The sequence below is a fragment of the Lytechinus pictus genome, chromosome 16 (genome assembly GCF_037042905.1).
Source record: "Lytechinus pictus isolate F3 Inbred chromosome 16, Lp3.0, whole genome shotgun sequence".
In the NCBI taxonomy this organism is placed as follows: domain Eukaryota; kingdom Metazoa; phylum Echinodermata; class Echinoidea; order Temnopleuroida; family Toxopneustidae; genus Lytechinus; species Lytechinus pictus.
The window spans coordinates 10709543-10726661 of record NC_087260.1 but is presented as its reverse complement, the minus strand read 5'-3'; the positions used below and the strand labels follow the sequence as shown (position 1 = coordinate 10726661).

At 37.9% G+C, this 17119-nt stretch overlaps 1 protein-coding gene across 1 annotated transcript; it reads left to right on the top strand.

Moving 5' to 3' along the window:
- Positions 1-10302, top strand: LOC129278849 (heme-binding protein 1-like). Its single transcript, XM_064111321.1, has 5 exons — positions 1-87; positions 2212-2301; positions 3375-3504; positions 7083-7269; positions 9290-10302. The coding sequence occupies exons 2-5, from the start codon at positions 2227-2229 to the stop codon at positions 9456-9458; spliced, it is 561 nt and encodes a 186-aa protein (XP_063967391.1). The 5' UTR covers positions 1-87; positions 2212-2226; the 3' UTR covers positions 9459-10302.
- Positions 10303-17119: the final 6817 nt, after the last annotated feature.

Sequence of the window (17119 nt, the reverse complement as noted above, 5' to 3'; positions counted from 1 at the left end):
GATTTCACAAGAAGAGACAGTCTCAGATAGCTCTCACATAATTTTACAATAAGCATTGCAGTCCAGGTATTATATTTCTTATCTCAGGTAAGCTTTTCAACTTAGATGCAGCAAAGCAACAATTAATGTTGCAATGTACTATAATAATGTAGGATTATATAAATTAATTCATGATTATTAACATTTTGTTCTTTGCTCTTTTACTTGTAATTAATAACTATTGCTGTAGTTCTCAGAATTGAAAAAAACACACCAAATAGTACAAATGATATCCATGTCCTTTGAAATTGCATAGGGATGTTATGGGATTTGCGAGAAAGTCTTTAAAAATTAGTTTTTTTCTTACTATACAAGTGTAGATCAAGGTCTTTTAAAGATTGAGCAAACTATTAAAATGTAGGAAGCAATTATTTCATGAGCGAATCTTTGAAATGAAGGTTAATTCTTAGTTTCTTTAATAGTTGATTACAAATCAAGATCTAAGTTTGTGGAAAGGAAACTTTGTGAAATAATGAAATCTACACTGGAAAACTAGCTAACAGAAGATGGCCAACATAGCAGCATGGAACTATAATAACTCCATGATAGCAGTGAGGGAATGTGTATAATTATTATCATGGACCCAAAGACACCTGGTGGGTGTTTCATAAAGCTGTTCGTATAAAGATAAGAGCGACTTATACCCCTTTCACAAACCCATCCTCCAATTATCCGCCTAAGAGTAATGTGGATAATTCAATAAAAATTGCATTCACAAACTCCGAAAATAATCCGCACTATTTTTTACGAGCGCCCGACCTCAAAAAGGTGGATGATTGTCATGGCAACTGCACACGCCCCCTCCGATGGGGTTGTGTTGGAAAAGGGTGACCTTTTGTGACCGCACCATGGCAATTATCCGCATTACTTTGGAAATGCGTTCACAAAGCCAAAATCTGGTCCCGATGCTGCTATTATACGGATAATTGCAGCATCGAAATAATGCGGATAACTCTGGTCCCGCTCCGATTTTACAACCAAATTATGCGGATATTATCCGCATAATTGTGTTTGTGAAAGGGGTATTAAAGAACGACTGGTGATCCTTTCTTTTGGTAAATGGTATAGACCATTGGCGATGGTTTAGTGCGTAAGAAAGGTTCACCAGTTGTTCTTAAGGTCGCTCTTTGCTTACGAACAGCTTTATGAAACGGCCCCCAGTCCTTCAACATGACGTACAGTATGCTTATATTCCTCAGCAACTACTACACATTCTTTTTAAAAGAATTATTCAGCACAGAAACACCTGGGTGGGTATTTTATTGCATTGCATTCCAAATCATTATGAAATTGTTTAATACCAAACCCAGAATTTTTGTTTTTAAACTATATTCAAAATCTAAATGTAGAATACAATATTAAAGCAACAATAAGTACCAACACAAACAAATTCTGATCATATTTTATTGAACAAATATGATCATCTTTTCTCTCACTATGCAATGTACTAGTATTGCATGAGCAAAAATGAAAAAAACTATAAATGGGATAATCTGAGGCATACATTCTTTTATGTTATTTGTTTTTTGTAGCACTGGACTTTGGACTTGTTTACATACTTTCGGTGTCCACAGGATGGATAATAGATTTTAAATTGATTTTACTAGCATGACAAATATTTTTAATAGCATGGAAAATTATTACATTGAATTGAATTGATTTTCCATTAAAATATAAAAAATAAAAAACATACAAATACAGAAAGCATAAAAAATCATTCACTACACAAATGAAATATATCATGTAATAATAAGTTTGTTTTTTGAAGGAAAATTAGATGATATTCTATCCTTAAAAAAGTGGCCATCAACCCTTTCTGTATAATTTTTTTTCATTATTTTACAATTTGTTTGAGTATGTCTTCATGAAACTACATTGCCTCAAATAACTTGGGGGAAAGGTTAGTTTTTAATGAAATTTTCATATTTTATGTACAAAACTTATGAGAATGAATACTTCACATCATATGGACAGGTCACTCTACCAAGAGCAAACTGACATATTGGCTCTGTTCTTTTTGAGAGCGCAATATGTGATTTGGTTGGGGTAGATGGTTTTTAAAGTGTGAATGCACATGTATATAAATTTACGAAATATTTAAATTTATGAAATATGATGAATATGATACTAGAGCCCATTCTAATTTTCTCGTGTTTACTTGCTTTTCTTGAGATTAATCACCTCAAGATGTTGAGCACCATTGCAGGTCGGATGTTCGGAGATGTTGAGACTCCAAATTATGAGGTTATTAGTAAAACTGATGTAAGTCCACCTGTTTAAATCATCACTATCTTTTTCATGTACCATCCCAAGACAATTTTAGCAGACAGACACACATTTTTAATTGACATTAATTTCTGTTTTTCACTATTAAACTCTTCCAAGACAATATCAGTGGACAGATACAAACCAAATTTTATTGCAAAAATTATATTCAATGTGTGTCTACCTTATTAAAATGAATGATTTTGCAAGTGTACAATTACTACCAATCTGTCAAATCATAAACTGGGAAACATGATCTTTAAATAAAGGTCAAGATTATGACTATAGAGTTTTTAAAAGTCAAACTATTGAATACGTCAAAGAATATGCGCACCTTTAAAGTGTGTAATGCAAGGCTGGGTATACACAGGTGTATTCTGGCCTACAGGTTTAGATGATCATTTTAATAGGGCAAGGCCACTTTTCCATAGTCTGAATGCACAGCCCCCTGATTGAAACTTTTTACCATCAAGTGGGTCTTCACACAAGACTAACATATAAAAGCTGCATAGCTGGCTAGTCACTGCTAGTGATTGTAGGCTACGTCAGACCACTTTCCTTAAATAGTGAATAATTTGCACAGCAAACTCAATTCAATAGGCACTCATACTGTATGACAGCAGAAGTAAATTTAAATAAAATAACAATAATACTAATAACAACAAAGTAAAGCAATCTAATTAAGGCTTATGAGCGGGCATCCCCGGCCATAGGTGTCATTGGCCTGGGATTGATTTAAGCCCTGTGCATCACTGGCGTAGAGATGGGGGGGGGGTGGACTGGGGCTCTTGCACCCCTCCAACTATTCATGGCCAAGAAAAAAAGAGAAAAAGAAAGGAAAGAAAAGAGAGAAGGGTGAAATATGATATCATTTTCTGAATATTAGTCAAAATTTATCAAAAAATTTGAATTTCATAATAAATAAGCTGAAATTTTGTATCACTCCCTTCCCTCGCTTGCAACTTTTAATAAATTTCACATGATAAGCCATATCTAGCTCCCTCAAAATTCTTGGTTCACTGTGCATAATATAAGAACAATTTGATTTCATTTTATATTTGAACCTTCAGGTGTATGAAGAAAGAAAGTATGCTGCTGCTAAGTGGGCAGTCACAAAGGTAGAAGGAAAGAAGTTTAAGGACTCGTCCAGCGAGGGATTCATGAAGCTCTTCAAGTACATCTCAGGAACAAATGAAACAGGTACATGTAGGAGGTGCTCGGGTACTTTGTAAAAGCTGTATTATCTCTTAACATGCCATACGTTTGTATTGAAAAATAACATTTTTTTTTTGTAAACTTAAATATATGAAAAAGCCTAATTTGCTGAATGGAGAGAGGCAAATGTAGACAAACGTCTCATCAAAGGACATTAGTCCTGTGGTGAGATTTGAACCTTAAACTTATGGTGCAAAGCCTGCGAACTTCTCCTCTGATCCAAAACACTAACTACACAAATTTCATGTCTTACAGACAAATGTCTTGTAAATTAAAGGACATCAGTACCATGGTGAGATTTGAACCAAGGGTCCTTCAGTTCATAGTCTGTAGACTACACTTCCCACTGATCCACAACACCTTTACACATCTTTTAAAGGACATTAATATCAAAATGGGATTTGAATCTTGGGCCTCATGGTTCAAAGCCTGCAGACTTATTGACTGATCCACAACACCTCTTTTCAAGGACATTAGTGCCAAGAAGGGATTTGAACCTTTAAAGAAACGGGTTTATGTCAGGTTTGTCTTGTCAAAGGACATTAGTGCCATGGTGAGATTTGAACCTTGAACCTCGTGGTTCAGAGACTGTGCATTCATCCACTGACCCCAGAATCTCAACACCTCTTTATATTCACATTCACATCAAGGTAAAAATGTATCAATGACAGCTCCAGTTTGCTTCTGTTACCAGCCTGGTGACGATGACTGGAATACAATGAAACAGGTTTATTGTCAGGCTTCTCTTGTCAAAGGACATTAGTGCCATGGTGGGATTTGAACCTTGAACCTCGTGGTTCAGAGACTGTGCATTCATCCACTGACCCCGAAATCTCTACTATATTCACATCCAGGTAAAACTGTAGCAATGACAGCTCTGGCTTGCTTCTTTCGCCAGCCCGAAATAAAATAAAGCAGGTTTGTCTTGTCAAAGGACATTAGTGCCATGGTGGGATTTGAACCCTGGACCTTGTGGTTCAGAATCTGTGAATTTATCCACTGACCCGAAATCTCTACACCTCTTTATATTCACATTCACATCCAGGTAAAAAGGTATCAATGACAGCACCGGTGTGCTTCTTTTGCCAGCCTGGTGACGCTGACTGGAATACAATGAAACAGGTTTATGTCAGGTTTGTCTTGTCAAAGGACATTAGTGCCATGGTGGGATTCGAATCTTGAACCTCTTGGTTCAGAGTGTGTGCATTCATCCACTGACCCGAAAATCTCTGCACCTCTTTATATTCGCAATCCAGGTAAAAATGTATCAATGACAGCTCCAGTGTGCTTCTTTTACCAGCCTGGTGACGATGACTGGAATACAATGAAACAGGTTCATGTCAGGTTTGTCTTGTCAAAGGACATTAGTGCCATGGTGGGATTCAAATTTTGAACCTCGTGGTTCAGAGTCTGTGCATTCATCCACTGACCCGAAAATCTCCACACCTCTTTATATTCGCAATCCAGGTAAAAATGTATCAATGACAGCTCCAGTGTGCTTCTTTTACCAGCCTGGTGACGATGACTGGAATACAATGAAACAGGTTTATGTCAGGCTTCTCTTGTCAAAGGACATTAGTGCCATGGTGGGATTTGAACCTTGAACCTCGTGGTTCAGAGACTGTGCATTCATCCACTGACCTCCAAATCTCTACTATATTCACATTCACATCCAGGTAAAACTGTAGCAATGACAGCTCTGGCTTGCTTCTTTCGCCAGCCCGGAATAAAATAAAACAGGTTTGTCTTGTCAAAGGACATTAGTGCCATGGTGGGATTTGAACCCTGGACCTTGTGGTTCAGAATCTGTGAATTTATCCTCTGACCCGAAATCTCTACACCTCTTTATATTCACATTCACATCCAGGTAAAAAGGTATCAATGACAGCACCGGTGTGCTTCTTTTGCCAGCCCGGTGACGCTGACTGGAATACAATGAAACAGGTTTATGTAAGCCTTGTCAACGGACATTATAAGGGCCATGGTGGGATTCGAATCTTGAACCTCGTGCCAAAAACCTCTACACCTCTTTATATTTGCAATCCAGGTAAAAATGTAGCAATGACAGCTCCGGTGTGCTTCTTTTACCAGCCTGGTGACGCTGACTGGAATACAATGAAACAGGTTTATGTCAGGTTTGTCTTGTCAAAGGACATTTGTGCCATGGTGGGATTTGAACCCTGGACCTTGTTGTACTGAATTTGTGAATTCATCCACTGACCCCAAAATCTCTACACCTCTTCATATTCGCATCCAGGTAAAAATGTATCAATGACAGCGTCAGTGTGCTTCTTTTTCCAGCCAGGTGATGCTGACTGGAATACATGTACAATGAAACAGGTTTATGTTAGGTTTCTCTTGTCAAAGGACATTAGTACCATGATGGGATTTGAACCCAGGACCTTGTGGTTCAGAATCTGTGAATTCATCCACTGACCCCAAAATCTCTACACCTCTTTATATTCACATTCACATCTAGGTAAAAATGTAGCAATGACAGCTCCGGTGTGCTTCTTTTGCCAGCCCGGTGACGCTGACTGGAATACAATGAAACAGGTTTATGTAAGCCTTGTCAAAGGACATTATAAGGGCCATGGTGGAATTCGAATCTTGAACCTTGTGGTTCAGAGTCTGTGCATTCATCCACTGACCCCCAAAAACCTCTACGCCTCTTTATATTTGCAATCCAGGTAAAAATGTAGCAATGACAGCTCCGGTGTGCTTCTTTTACCAGCCTGGTGACGCTGACTGGAATACAAAGAAACAGGTTTATGTCAGGTTTGTCTTGTCAAAGGACATTAGTGCCATGGTGGGATTTGAACCCTGGACCTTGTTGTACTGAATTTGTGAACTCATCAACTGACCCCAAAATCTCTACACCTCTTCATATTCGCATCCAGGTAAAAATGTATCAATGACAGCGCCAGTGTGCTTCTTTTGCCAGCCAGGTGACACTGACTGGAATACAAGTACAATGAAACAGGTTTATGTTAGGTTTCTCTTGTCAAAGGACATTAGTACCATGATGGGATTTGAACCCTGGACATTGTGGTTCAGAGTCTGTGAATTCATCCACTGACCCGAAAATCTCCACACCTCTTTATATTCGCAATCCAGGTAAAAATGTAGCGATGACAGCTCCGGTGTGCTTCTTTTACCAGCCCGGTGACGCTGACTGGAATACAATGAAACGGGTTTATGTCAGGTTTGTCTTGTCAAAGGACATTAGTGCCATGGTGGGATTTGAACCCTGGACCTTGTTGTTCTGAATTAGTGAATTCATCCACTGACCCCAAAATCTCAACACCTCTTTATATTCACATTCACATCCAGGTAAAAATGTAGCAATGACAGCGCCAGTGTGCTTCTTTTGCCAGCCAGGTGACGCTGACTGGAATACATGTACAATGAAACAGGTTTATGTGAGGTTTCTCTTGTCAAAGGACATTAGTGCCATGGTGGGATTTGAACCCTGGAGGCCTGGACCTTGTGGTTCAGAATCTGTGAATTCATCCACTGACCCCAAAATCTCTACACCTCTTTATATTCACATTCACATCTAGGTAAAAAGGTATCAATGACAGCTCCGGTGTGCTTCTTTTGCCAGCCCGGTGACGCTGACTGGAATACAATGAAACAGGTTTATAATGTTGGGTTTTTACTTCCTAAGAAGAATGTGGATGACCCACCAAAGCCAAAGGATGATGATATCACCTACCGGAACACCCCAGAAGCCACCATGTATGTGAGGTAAGCATGAAGGGGGCAGGGTATAGAAGGAGGCATGACATGGAAGGGGTTATACATGTAGTCCAAAAACTTTAAGCCTTCCAAGGTATGATTTTAATAATGGACCCATGAGAGATGTAGGGTGTTCAATTAAAGTCAAATCTGTCATGCAAAACATGGCCACTGTGTGAAAAGTGGATGACTTCATTCATATCAAAGGGGAGACGACTTTGGTGGCAGGTTTTCACTTAAAGGAGAATGAAACTCTTGGAGCAAGTTAGCTTTTGTGAAAGCAGAAAAATCAAAGAATAAGATCAACAAAAGTTTGAGTAAAATAGGACTAGCAATAGAAGAGTTATGAGCATTTGAATGTCGAGATCACTAATGCTATGGAGATCCTCCCATTGGCAATGCGACCAAGATCTATGATGTCAAAGATGAACAACTCTCCCCTTTTGGACACTGAAAATATACCCCAAAACATCTCTTTTTGCTTATTCTAATCATATGACAAACGATTCATCAATGAATAATGTTGTGAAACCTCTGTACTTGTCCTCTCATAAAGAGAACACCTCACCTTGTGATAGACTCTATAAAAGTGAGAATATAAGTGAAATAAGTACTAAAGGAACAAGGGAGTTGTATGTGTGTGACATCACAGATCTTGGTCACATTGCCAATGGGAGGATCTACATGGCATTAGTGATCTCAATATTCAAATGCTCGTAACTTTCTTATTATTCATTCAATCTTCCTCAAACTTTCAACAATATGTTTCCTTGATTTTTCTCTTTGATATGGATTCAGCTGGTTTCAAGGGTTTAATTCTCCTTTAAGACAGTTGGCTGCTATAGACAGGTTTGACTGTAATACCATATAGGGTCCATGGTAATACTCCATGATGCTAATTCCTTTATAAACACCTTTGTTTTTATATGTGGTAGGGTCCATAATTCATTTATAGTGGATGTGGTTTAGTTCACGGCTTACATATTTCTTCCAATATCATGTAAATCTACTGTTAACTACTTTACGCGTACGTTCCTCTGACTTGTTATGGTTAGTTTACCTATTTTAAAAGCAAAAACTTTTACCTGGTAATCAAAATCATTGATTTGTGTGTGTGTCTATGTCGAGCCAGGTTTACACCATGCTATATATTTTTGCCCTCAAATGCCTTTCAATTCATGCTGTTTCTTTCTGGTGCACAATGCAAGTAAATTTCCACACCACAAAAATTTTACAGTAGGCTATAAAACTGAACTGAAGGTTGTACTACTAGTGTTTTTTTACCCATTATTCTTTAGAACTGCTAAACACATCATAATGTGGAGCGTTGTGGCCCAGTGGATTAGTCTTCGGACTTTGAAACAGAGGGTTGTGGGTTCGAATCCCAGCCATGGCGTAATTTCCTTCAGCAAGAAACTGATCCACAGTGTGCTGCACTCAACCCAGATGAGGTAAATGGGTACCGGTAGGAAGTAATTCCTTAAAAAGCTGTGTGCGCTATGAACGCCTAGCTTAGCCGGGTAATATAGGAGCGCCTTGAGCACCTAACAAGGTGGATATGTGCGCAATATAAATACCCTATATTATTATTATTATTATTATTATTATTATTTCCATTGTCCACAACTTGATGTTATGTTGGTATATTAAACAGCAACCGGACTTCTTCCAGAAATCTAGGGTTATTGTTCTATATTCTATCAAATGGGTCCTCTTCTCATTGTTCACTTCTCTTTCTAATTCAAGACCTTCCGTAAGATATGAGCTGTTCCAAGCAAACTTGCCTTCTGTATCGTTTCAAAGGACACCTGGACTCCTAGAACAGCCAGAAAGCTTCTGTGTCTTGTTGTCTCTGTTCCTAAGGCTCCGATGACTATTGGTACCACCTTCGTCTTCACCTTCCATATCCTTCTCAGCTCCCATGCCAGATCGTTATTATTATTATTATTATTATTATTATTATTATTATTATTATTATTATTATCATTATTATTATTATTGAACTTGTTTGGTTGTCCCATCTCCACAGAAAATTTGCCGGTTATGCTGGCGAGAAAGAGATCATCCAAGAAATCCAGAAACTCCGAGCCGCCCTGACTGAGGACCAGTACAAGGATGGATGTTTCTATTTCTGTGGTTACGATCCACCCATGAAACCCGTCGGTAGAACTAACGAGGTCTGGCTTATTAAGGTTTAGACTAGAGGCATACTGGCCCTACTGCAAATACATGATTGTACTGTATTCAATGGTATAGCCAGTTATGTTACTTTTTTTTAAGATAAAAGCTCTCAAGACACTCCTGAAATTATCTTGCATTTTATATCATCATTTGGCAAGTAAAAGGGCGATATGGCCCCCCCAAAAAAAATATTCTTTTACATTTCTGGTATCATCAATTTTTCAACCAATAGTGTCATACATGTATATCAGAAAGTCACATGTTTATATAGTAATTGTATCCTACAACTTCCCCCTCATTCCATGCTTAGTAGTGATTTTACACCTAAAATAAATGTATGCATTCATTATTTAAACTATCTCACATGTATACATGTAGGTGCTATTACTGTACCCCCCCCCCCATTGTTTGGTATTAAAAAATGTCAGATTGTACATGTACAGCAGCATCTTATATATACAGGAGGTTTTAAATTAACATCAATTATTGCAGATCAATCTTGGGTCAATATCTCCATCAAGAAGGAAAATTGATAAAAAAATGAAAGTCTAATCAATACATTTACACTGAAAGTCTGTATCAAAAACTAAGAAAAAAAAACCCACTATGATTTTGTGTTGTTGCCAACAAAGTTTAATAGAAACTTTAATTTCCTCCAATACAAGCTCTGTGGCAATTTTTTTTAAAGATTGATTATAAATGTTTTGTTTCCAAAACAGTATTAACTTCTTAAAAATATTTTCATTTGTTATATATGCTGTTCCTCATATAAAGTTTTCCTTTTTTGTAAACATGATTTTTTTTTGTAAATAAATTTCTTGATTAAATGTGAATTCTATATTTTCAATAAATATCAACATGAAAAAAAACAAAAAACTTTAAATCTCTGTCAACCACGCTTCCTTCTTCCTTTTTTGTTGTTGCTATTTCAGCAACAAATATCAACACACTCTCTTTGTTCTATATCTGTTCCTTCCGGTGTCATTCCTAAATATCCAGAAAACAGACAGGCTTCAAGTTCAATTCCTTTCAATCTCTTGCCCCCCTGTCTATGGAACAAACTCCCACCATCTCTCCGAAACATCTCTTCTCTCGTCCTCTTCAAAAAACATCTTGAAACACACCTGTATATCTATAAACCATAACTTGTCTTATGTCATTAGCAGTGCTTTGTATTGAACTCTAAAAACATCCAATTATCATTATTATTGAGGCAGTAAGTTGTGAAGAGTAGCCCAAGACAGGCAGAAAGTGTCATTTCATTTAGTAGGTGTCAGTTGGTATGGTCCTCGTATGATGAACTTTTACTAAAGCTTCAGGAGGCGGTGCTGCACCAGCCCGAGTTTGCTCAATCTCGAGATTGTAGCCCGATCGGCCCTCTTCGCGATTAATCTTGAGATTCAAGAAACCCCGTCTCCACTAGTGCAAGTAGAGCGAGGCATCGATGCATCAGCCTGGCACGCCGTGAATAATAATCCCGAGTGCGTCTGCACCTGCGAATTAGCGGGATAATTCGTAAATACATGTAGCGTGCTATGTTGCAAATAATCCGAAGTTGACTTGGGATTACAATCTCAAGATTAATCCTGGGAACTATCCCGATGGTTGCATCTCCATTACAAATACTAGTTATCTCGAAATTGTTCAGATTGGGATAATTTGCCGATCAGAAATAGCATGCTAATTTGAAAACTCGGGCTGGTGCTGACGGCCCTAGGGTCCTTTTAGTGGGAGCATACAATGAGGGCTCTATCCGTTTTTTTATATCAATGGTAGTAATGCATAAAATAAGTGGAGCACCGAGGCAAATCAATAGGAAATCCTAGGTCATGCCCATGATGACCTTGGATAAGTCCTGGGGCCTGTCTCATAAAGCTGCTTACAAGTATAAATACAATTGAATATTGATCCTTATTGATGTTTTGAGATTTATATATAACCCATAATTTGTGAGTGCATTCCCTTATAACCCTACATGGCCCTGGGAAGCAGGGGTTGCTGGGGTGGAAGTAACCCAAGATTTTTCAGGGGGTGCTTCCAATGTACACCATTGGAAGCACCCCCTGGCAATTAGGTTGACAAAAAAAAGTATCATAGCTTCCAAATGAAAAAGATTTGGGAGCAATACCCCTTTTTTTTGCTTGTCAATTTTTTTCTGATGACACGATGACAATCCCTTGAACAAGAACACCAGCACCCCCTATTTAAAAATCATTCCCTATTATCAAACTTGAAAATATTGAAAATTAAATTCAGATAAATTTATTGATAATTAACAATAATTCATGAATAACTTTGAATAACTTACAATAGGCGGTTAATTGTATGCTAGATTTTCACAATTGAACCACAATGCGATCAATATTTAAAAAAAAAAGGTTCTACGATGATTGCTAAGCTTTGTGTTATGGCTCCCATGGTAGATCAACTTGATGGGAACCAAAATGACTGAGAGTCTGAATATATAGCACCAACAAAAGGGTCTCTAGTTGTTTGTAAAATCGCTTGTAACTTACAAAGACCTTTTATGAAACACAACCTGGGTTAAAGATAAGAAAGACTAGAGGTTATTACTATCAGCAAAGCAGATTGAATTTAAGTAATTTAAAGGACAAGTCCACCCCAGAAAAATGTTGATTTGAATAAAAAGAGAAAAATCCAATAAGCATGATACTGAAAATTTTGACAAAATCGGATGTACATGTATGCCTACATGTAGAATAAGAAAGTTATGACAATTTTAAGTTTTGCTAATTTCACAAAACAGTTATACGCACATCCTGGTCGGTATGCAAACGAGGGGTCTGATGACATCACCCACTCACTATTTCTTATGTTTTTTATTAATGAAATATGCAATATTCAAATTTTCTCTTTATTGTCATGAGATTTTTTTTTATTCCTCCCTTTATTTCATCCGGGATAGCTTTGAAGCTGCTGAAATGGATTACTCTTCAAGGTTCAAGGTTGAACATGTGATATTAATTACATTTGTTTTTGAATTTCATGGTTCAGTTAAGTTGGTCCTTATTGTCAAATCTGTAAAAATTGAAATAATGTAATATTCAAACAATAAAATACAAAAGAAATAGTGAGGGACATCATCCACTCTCTCATTTGAATGTTACCAAGTTGTACATATAACTGTTTTGTGAAAAAATAAGCAACTTTAAAAAGTCATAACTTTCTTACTTTATATCCGATTTTGATGAAATTTTCAACATTATGCTTGTTTGATTTATCTCTAAATAAACATCAACATTTTTCTGGGGTAGACTTAACCTTTAACTAGTCAGAAGTCTTTGCCACATCTTTGAGCAGGTGAGTGTTTCATAAAGCTCTTCATAAGTTAGAGCGACTTTAATAACTGGTGATCCTTTCTTGTGGTAAATGGTATATTCATTGGTGATGGTTTGGCATGTAAGAAAGGTTCACCAGTTGTTCTTAAAGTCGCTCTTAACTTACGAACAGCTTAATGAAATTCCCCAGGAATCCTTCTATGAAGACACCATTTCTATTTTCATAGCGGCTCTTCCACATTCCTCATTGTTTTGTCTTTGATGAAGTAAAAACATTGGTAATGAGAGGCCGCTTTCGAGATTCCTGCACGAAAGACGCAGAACTTTCTGACTTTTTGACAAGGAACCTTACCCTTCATGATGATCACGTTCCTGAGAGCGATGTGACGTCTTTTCACAGTGTGCCTCTGTGCCATTGGATTCCGATGAGCCGTTTTGGACATCCATCCCCTTGACCCCTGCCTGTCCTGAAGACTCTTTTGAGATGACCTCGGAATCCGCCATCACTTAAGTCCCTGGTGTACGTATTAAGTGCAGACTGATAAACAAAAACTTCAATGTACCTGTAGAAATATATGAAAAAAAAATTATAAACCATGTCAAGCTTCATGAAAGCACTGGTCTATATTCTGATGTCAGGTTTAAAGGGGGAATGCTGAAAATAAATGATTTGAATAGATGAAGAAAAAAAATCACTTCAAAGTAACGTTTTAGCTGGTCTTTGAACTTGGTATCTTGGGAAGAGCTCTTTTTGCAATAACCACCCAAAGTGAAAAAAATATAGGCCTATATGGGTTCAAATGTTGTTTACTACGGCTAGGGTCTGATTGGCTGTCGCAAAAGGAACTCTTTCCAGAGTCTCTGTCCTTATTTATCGGAGGGGGGTGTTTCATTAAGATTTAAGTGTGATTTACTTAGAGTCCCACTTATGCTGATGTGTACATGATATGCAACATGCAAACTTTATTGATTAATATGTAGTATAATATGAGTGTCATCTTGGCATGATCTGACTGACCAATGCGGTCATGCCTACACAGTGCGTTTCAGAAAAAAGGTAATCCAAATCTAGAGGGTCGATATTCGGATCATATTTAATTTTGTGGAGTTATTCTGCATGGATATGAAAGAGAAACTCATCAGCTTTCTATTGATACCCTATTCGTACCATCTGCACTTCTCATGACCGAACTAATTGATGTTGAAGAGAACTGTGCAGGTACCACTTTTTCCAAGTTTGGGTAAAGTACTAAGTAAAAAAGTAATTTTTGGAATGAAGAATCAAGGCATTCCTCTGACATGGTGATTGAAAGGTTAATGGAATGTTCACCCACACCTTCAATAAAGTCCTCCTCTCCTTTGCACACAAAACTGGTAGCGTGGAGGGATTAAGGACATCTTGGACAGCTCATCTTTTTGCTGGATCATTGCACTGTAAAAACCATCCACCTCATATTGAATTCGGCCCTACAAAATCATGAAGATCTTGAGGAGGAAATACAAATACCTTGTTTTTTAAGTGTCCCCAAAGGAAATAACCACAGGCCTTCATCAAGTCAGGGTATCTTGATTGGCCATTTTGCGTCATGGTTGAGGGCAACGACTTTATGTCCAAACTCCAAAGAGTTCTTTGAGTCTATCTCGAAAGATGTTGGAACGATGGACAGGAGTCCTGAATCCACCAAAGATGCAGGTACAATGTACATTCCTCGAACCTGCCTCTCATAATGTTGTCGTACAATCTCCTCGTTAATCATTTGCAAGTACATTTGTCCATTTACACTCCTTTGGAAAGAAAAAGGTCCGATCAAGATTTTTGCAAGCTCAGGCATTTTTACATCAGCATCTGCTCTTTCATCAAGTTTTCAAAAACTTGGAAAGAGTGGTATCTGCAGAGCTGCACCTGGGGCCCCGTTTCTCAACACCTGGACAAGTTAGTCATATCTTTATCCACCAACCACGGAGTTGGTTCCAATCCTACATGTACTAAACCCGTTTCATGAAAGGCTTCCTAACAGATATCGATACTATCGGTAAAAAGAGCAGACGAGACGTAGCCTTAGTCACAAAATAGCATAATTTTCAAAAAAGAAAAATTATGAAAAAATTGCAAATTATTAATTATGATGAATTGGGAAATACATCTCTTGAAAACAATAGCACAGGTAAATCATGCATCATACATACTTCTAAGACCACGAAGACTGGAGCATTCAATTGCTGAGAAAATGGAATTATGAATAATTTATTTCATTACTAAAAAATCACATGTGGACGCTGAGATGGGTATCCCGGGATATCCAATTTTAATAGTTTACGAAAGTAAACCATAACGGCTTTCTTTGTAAAATGATAATTATACGGTCTTTTACGATTCCAAACATCATCGAAATATAGTTTAACAATTTTTTTAAAAATCTTTGATACCGAAACTTACGATTTGACAAATTCTAAGCATAAATTAGAGATAGAATCTATCCAAATGTTAATAGGGGTCTGAAAACAACAAATACAAGTCCAGTTATGGATGGCCTGACGTGGTTGAATCTTTATCGATTAAATTATTTTACTATTTCAAAATGAATGGTTTTGTGGCGTTTTACCAACAGTTTTTATAGTTTCTTTGTATTACTTATAATGAAATAAGTTGCAGCAATAAATATCTAATGCACTAAATCAGTTGTCAATCCAATTTTTCTAGTTCTTGGAGGAATTAAGAAAATTGAATAAATCTAATTTCATATAATAAAATACAAAAGAACAGGGGATGTGACATCATCAGCCCACCTAATAAATATTCATGACGACTGTTTTCACAAAATATTGCTAGACTTTAAACCCCAGGGGGGGGGGGGGGCCACCTACATTGACAAGTGGATACCATGCGCAACCAAAAAAACATGTAAAAAGGATGTCTTTTTCACGATAGGGCATGTTACGTACGTAACGTGATAAGGGTGTCAAAAACACAAAAATAATGAAAAAAGGGTATCTATTTCGCTAAGAAAATTACGTGTTTAGGGTCGAATTTGCGGGGATGATAAAACAAAATTAAAATGTTTTATAAAGGATGTCCTTTTTGCCCCAATACTTCGTGTTTATAGAGTCCGATTTGCGCGAGGTGTAGAAGGTGGGGTCTAAACCAAATAAGGTAAAGCCGACGACCGAAGGACCCGAAGGAACCCGAAGGAACAATAAAACATTCCTGTACTTGTTTAGGGGTTCATTTCAGGGAATATTTGCCAAGAGGATCGTTTTGTTTCCAATACTTGTTAAGGGTAGGGTTTCACAATCACACGCCAATACTTGTTAAGGGGTGCATTTTCAGAATATGGAAATTACGTGTTTAGGGTGCTTTTCGAGACCCCATGGTCGCGCATGGTATCCACTCGTGAATGGAAGTGGCCCCCCCGGGCTTTAAACTTTAATAACTTTGTTATTTGTTATCCGATTTTGATGAAATTGTCAGCATTTTGCTCCGTGAATTCTTTCAGCCCGGACCATCCCTTTAATTTTGTCATGCGTAGTACAAATGTAAAAAAAAAAAAAACATGATTCGAATACCAGCCCTCTAGATTTGGATTACATTTTTTCTGAAACGCAAAGTGCGACCCCATTTTGTGAAACACCCCCCCCCCCCCATTTTTGATGACTGAAATAATTAGCCCGAGCAGGATCAGGAATAGACCAAAAGCTTCGGTCTCTGTTATGTTGGTTGTTCAGCTGAACTCCGTTGGCTTCACTCACCAAATACAGAGACCGAAGTTCTAGCGCGATCTGTACAGGGGACTCAATGGCCATATGTTTATGTACTTAAGATCGGATAAAACGGGGAAGTGAATTTGCGCGACAGCCGAGGTAAGTCACTGTTTTTGTTCCTTTTAACTCGATTTTTCACCGTTTCTTGGCAATTAATGCCAAGAGGGAATATCAATTTGCATTTTGGTCGCATTAATTTTCAAAATGTTTATTGATTAAAGACAAAAATTGAAGAGCCCCGACGGGGGGATTTTGCATTGCAAGTCCCCTAATGGTGGCTGCACGCTAGCGAGCCGTCTGTGTATGAGGAGAACTTAAAAAAAAAAAATGTTAAAAACTCCTCAAAACAGACGGCTGCCAGCTGTCTAGATCAGGAACAACTCTTTACTCTTGACAATTTGACATAGACACTGTCTGATTTTCTACTCATTTGTCATTTGTATTTTGATCCCCTTTCAAAATTACCATCGAATTGTGACTGTAACCGCCCCCCCCCCCCCACCCCCACCCCGTACCCAGCCGCCCCAGCTAGCCCTGTCCTTGGCCCTGTACATGTACTATGTAGCTCGCTGTCTTAGCCCAGGCAGGCCGGCGCGGCTGGCCTAGCCTAGCCTCATGAC